The following is a 5,876-nucleotide window of genomic DNA, read 5'->3' on the forward strand; positions in this document are numbered from 1 at the left end:
TGCGCAGTTCATTCATGTCCTGTCTACCTTTTTAGATCCTGTTGGAAGTCGTGGCGCTTAAGTCACAGCTTAATCTTTCCTTAAAGGAAATGTTTGGGTTGAAAGAATTACTGCTTATTGAATGTAGCACACAATCTTAGCTAAATGAAATTGAGTCCTACCTGTTAGGTGGTGGTCATGTTATTTTTTACCATCTCTTATTTTCCTTTCATCTGATTTGATTTGCTAGCAGTAAGCTCGGTATTTTAGCTAAACAGTTATGTATGTTATATACAACAGCTCGGGTCCTTAGTCACCGCAGTCCAATGAACATGTCGAGTCAGTTCTGCTTCAGTCGATTTGTTTTTCCTTTTCTCGAGATGATCTGTTCAGTGATCTTGAATGCCTGTGGAGTGTTTCGGACACAGAGGCCCCTGTTTCTGACTGCTGTTCTGACTACTGCCTGCTGCTGACAACTAACACCATTCCATTTACCTGCCGTCGTTTATTGTATAGCATCTTTTTTATGAATTGCAAAGAAACGTGGAAAAAAAAAAGTTTCTGCTGTTCTGCAGTTAATTATAATAAAAACTAATTTTAACCTGTTTGGTCTGTTGGTTGGGTGTATTTTAAGTGTGAATTTTTCAAACTGGAATCTAATTGAATGAATTCAATCAACTTTCGAGTGTGTGATGGAGTGTGAAATTGCCTTTGGTCAAGGTGGACAAAATGTTTCAATTTGACATGAATTTACATTTGCATTTACATTTAGTCATTTAGCAGACGCTTTTATCCAAAGCGACTTACAATTGGGGGATACATAAAGCGATTCTTCTTAAAGAGGCAAACAGACACAAGAAGTGGTTGTAATACCAAGTTCTTAGACATTGTTCAAATAAGTACAAGCTAGAAAGAGGAATAAATAAAGAGAGATACTTTTTTTATTTTTTTTATTTTTATGATGAAGTCAAGTAGCTTTGAAAGAGATGAGTTTTCAGCTGTCACTTGAAAATTGTCAGGGAATGAAAATAAGGATGTGAGGGATATAGAAATAAATTAAGGAATAAAATAAAACTTGCGGTATTCTCATGTTCCAAAGCTATCTGCTGTTATTTTTAAGTAGAAGGCACAATTTTTCAATTTATTTTGAATATTGTTGCAGCTGTATGCACACAAAATCATAGTGACCAATGAGTCCAAGTTCTAAAAAAATACCATAAAAGTAGTCTACTTTAATGTTATAGAAATGTAATTAGTATGTTACGTTTAATTTTCTTTAAAAATATAATTAAATACATTACACTAAGTATATAAACATTATAGGAAATAATACTGAAATAAAAAAAAAGCAAAATAGTTTTACAAATTTAATTAATTTTGAATGCATCTTAATCGTTACAAATAAAATTGTATTACATTGTTCTTCGGCCACCTTGCACTGTAGATATCAATATCATCATGGGCCAATACAAAGATCGGTCAACCCCTACTTTCTTATTTGAGTAATTTATTTTATAGGTTCTCCATTAATCTATTGCTATTCTGCGTCCGACTGTTCTCCCAAAACAACAAAAACTGATCATTTTCGTGACTGGAATTCAAATATTAGGTCTATCCAAATAGGCAAACACTCCCAGCTGCATGTATTTTGTACACTGTTTTTCTTTGTATTTGCACACTTTGTTTTATTAGCTCGTGTGCTTTTAGCTTTTTCCCATCTGCAGCCACGGACGTTCTGCCACCTGTTGAATGGTTGGACGTGTGGAAGGACTGAACTGGAGCAGAGTACGGATGAAGACCCGGCATGGTTCCTGAACACCAGCGCCATCCGGATAAACCAAAGACTTCCTTTGAAGACGGATAAGTCGCCTCAAGTTGGTATCATCGTATGGCATCGATCCAGTCACCATGACATATAGAATCACCCCGAGGCTCCATATGTCATACTTCTTAGGGTCATACGGCATTCCCATGATGACTTCTGGTGGAGTGTAGGCTGCAGAACCACAGAAGGTATGACTGAGCTCTGAAGGGTCTTGAACACAGCGGGCAAAACCAAAGTCTGTGATCTTAACTTGTTCTTCGGCTGTAAGCAGAATGTTTTCGCATTTGAGGTCCCGATGGACGATATCCATTTGGTGGAGGTAGTTGATGGCACTGACCATCTGAGAGAACAAGTTTTTGCTTTGGTCTTCTGGGATGCGGTTCACTTCATGTATCTTCTGAAGGAGATCTTTTGCTGCAGCTTCCATCACGATACACAGTCGCTTTCCAGCCACCTCAATTAACTCGTGCATTTGGACAATGTGGTCGTGATTCACTCGTCTCAAAATCACCAGTTCCCTTGGGAGAAACTTCTGGACAAAATCCTTTGGGGCCTTTACGCGGTCTACAATTTTGATGGCCACGTTACAGTGGTGCTTCTGCGAGGTGGCGAGCTTGACTTGGGAAAAACTGCCTTCACCAATCTCGGCTATGAATTTGTAGCCCATGCCTTTCAAAACATCATTAACAGACATTGTTTTAAATCTCAAAGGAGTTTACAACAACCACATGAATACTTTGGCTTGAGTTTGGATCACATTCCTCACCCTTGCTGCCAAGTATTTTATGTTAACAGGGATTTGAATTATACTGCATTCTGAGAGATATCAGCATTCTAATTTATGATGTCATATTAGAACATATACAAAATGGTGTCCAGGGGCAACTGATGGACAAGAAGAAACAGTCATTTAGCCCTCAGGTTTTTATTTGTACCCCATTAAATCCACATTATGCTAATATAGTATTTTGTTAATTTTAACAAGACTTGACTGATTGATGTTGAGAACCCTATGATCATTTTAGAAAAGGTGCTTAAACAAGTTTTTATCAGTTGTTGTACAGTCATGGCCAAGTTTTGGCAGTGACAAATTTTGTGTGCAAAGTTTGCTGCTTCAGTATTTGTAGATTATTTTTCCACATGTTTCTATGGTATACTGAAAAACAAAGATAAGCATATCATACGTTTTAAAGGCTTTTATTGGCCAAAAAATATATAATGAGTCAATTTTTACAGTGTTGACCCTTGTTCTTCATAACCTCTGCAATTCGCTCTGGCATGCTGGATATAAGCTTCTGGGCCAAATCCTGACTGATGGTGATCCATTCTTGCCTTGTTAGTTATAGGAGTTGATCACAATTTGTGGGCTTCTGCTTGTCCACTCGCCTTTCGAGGACTGACCACAGGTTCTCTATGGGATTGAGATCCGGGGAGTTGCCTGGCCACGGATCCAAAATTTCAATGTAATGATCTTCGAGACATTTCTTTATCACTCTTGCTTTTTAACATGGTGCTCCATCATGCTGGAAAATGCACGGATTATTACCAAATTGCTCGTGGATCGTTGGAAGAAGTCGCTCTTGCAGGACGTTTTGATACCATTCTTTATTCATGGCAGTGTTTTTGGGCAGAATTATGAGAGCCCACTCCCTCGGTTGAAAAGCAACCCCACACAGGGATGATCTCAGGATGCTTTGCTGTTGGCACAACACAGGACTCATGGTAGCGTTCACCTTTTCTTCTCCGAACAATTGATTTTCCAGATGTCCCAAACAGTCAGAAGGGAGCTTCATCAGAGAAAATAACTTTGCACCAGTCTTCTGCTGTCCAATCCTTGTACTTCCTGCAGAATTTCTTCTTCATTTTTTCTTGGAAAGAAGTGGCTTCTTTGCTGCCCTTCTTGACACCAGGCCGTTGTCCAAAAGACTTCGGCTCACTGTGAGTGCAGATGTTCTCACACCAACCTGCTGCCATTCCTGAGCAAGCTCTTCACTGCTGGAGACATGATTCTGTAGCTGACTCCTCAGGAGGAGACGGTCCTGGCGCTTGCTGGACACTCTGGGACGTCCTGAAGACTTCTTCACTGCAGTCGAACCTCTCCCCTTGAAGTTCTTGATGATCTGGTAAATGGTTCTTTAAGGTGCAATATTCTTTGTAGCAATTTCTTTGCATGTGAGGCCATTTTGATGCAAAGTGATGATGGCTGCACGTGCACACAATGATTGGAAGTGCTTCTTCCCTCCTTTTATAGCAATCAGTCTGCTCTTACAGTCTAATTAGTATGATTTTACCTGACTAGTACTCATTCACACTTTCACATGTGCTGCTGATATGATTAGTCAATTAATGTTAGCTGGTCATTTTGTGTCAGCATCAAAAAAACAGAAATTCGTTTTTTTTTTTTTGAAAAGGAAATTTTTTGGCCAATGAAGCTTTTAGCAATCATTTAAAATGCATCTGATCACTCTACACTATAATCTATAAACAATGTGTATGAACACCACAAAAGCATAAGCAGCAAACTTTGCAAAGCACAAAATTTATGTCACTGCCAAAACTTTTGGCCATGACTGTAGAATGGCGTCCTTTCCACCCCAAAAAATAAATAAATAACTGAAATTATCAATAGCAGTTTCCACCTCAGAGTAATATAAAGGTAACTGTAACTTTATATCCCATTATTGTTATTTACTTCCTGTAATTAGGACTTTATGGCCCGGTTTCACAAACGGGGCTTAGTTTAAGCCAGGACTAGGCCTTAGTTAAATTAAGATATTTAAGCAACTTTTACAAAAATGCCTTATAAGAAAACATTACATGTGTGCATCTTGACACAGAACAATGACATATTTTAAGATATGTTAGAGCAAGATATTTTAAGTTGAGACAGCCCAAACATGCATTTTAGTCTGGGACTAGCTTAAGCCTTGTCTGTGAAACCGGGGGATTATCTCACTCTTCTTACTTTAACATTATTTTAAAATTGCCGTTTTTATTTTTCACTTTGCGGGCAATTCAATTCAAGTTTATTTGTATAGCGCTTTTCACGGTGCAAATCGTTGCAAATCAGCTTTACAGAAAATTAAAATTTCTACATATTTAGTAATAACTTATCAGTGGTGACTATCTCAAATTGATATCCATATTGCAGAAATGTACGGTATAATTCAAGCAGTTAATCAAACAGAGGGTGAACACTATTAACAGCAATGATTATCAGTGCAATTCGTTATTGATTCTGCAACCATCCTTTTAATGATGTGCAAAGAGAGACCATTGAATATTCGAGATAGGCTACTTATACAATATGTCTCGGGAACACTCACAGAAACTTCCGTAATCCACCAATATGATGAGCAAAAATACATTTTGTCGAGCACTGAACGTGCTATTTCGACGCCCTACATCAGGTTAATGACCGGTGAGTGCTGGAATGGCTCATTAAATTCATTCTAATTTTATGTGCACAAATGCCTCTCATTAGTTTGAGATATCCCTAGTTTCAATAATTGTCGTTGTGCCTGCAATGACACGATATGACCTCTAAACAGCAGTGTGGCTCTAAACTGTAGCCATCTCCATTAATCCAGGTTTTATTAGAACACTTATATTATTGAAATTATTTAAAGCCAACATTTTAATTGTAAATAAGCCAATTCATGCATATTTATAATAAGATTAAGCACTTTAAAATGTAATGCTGTTTGTTTTATATGTGAGCAACATCACAATTGAAATGAATTAGTCTTATATTGGTCTCATATAAAATCATCCTAAATGGTCAAACCTTGAATATTAATACCTCACTGCATGAATATATGCATGACCAGTAGTATTATGTGTATTATTATACATAAATAATGTGCCAAAGCTGCACTGTGATGAATAAGCGTTTGAATTGAAATAGACATATTCACACTCTAGTACTGTGGATGCTACATCTGAAAGGGATGCAGTCCGTGCTTGACTGAGCACTCTAGCATCAGGGATGCTCAGCCAATCAGATGGTGCTCCCGGTGTCTCCCTGCTTCTTAATTGGCTGACACTTCCAGCAAGAGTAGCTGATCTATGC

General features: G+C 37.9%; 1 protein-coding gene across 1 annotated transcript; it reads right to left on the reverse strand.

The window, feature by feature from the left end:
- Positions 1-1,682: 1,682 nt before the first annotated feature.
- On the reverse strand, positions 1,683-2,498 carry tssk6 (testis-specific serine kinase 6). The gene has a single exon (XM_016291071.1). The coding sequence runs from the start codon at positions 2,496-2,498 to the stop codon at positions 1,683-1,685; it is 816 nt and encodes a 271-aa protein (XP_016146557.1).
- Positions 2,499-5,876: the final 3,378 nt, after the last annotated feature.

This window comes from Sinocyclocheilus grahami, unplaced genomic scaffold, assembly GCF_001515645.1.
Source record: "Sinocyclocheilus grahami isolate Dianchi unplaced genomic scaffold, SAMN03320097.WGS_v1.1 scaffold267.1, whole genome shotgun sequence".
NCBI classification, from domain to species: domain Eukaryota; kingdom Metazoa; phylum Chordata; class Actinopteri; order Cypriniformes; family Cyprinidae; genus Sinocyclocheilus; species Sinocyclocheilus grahami.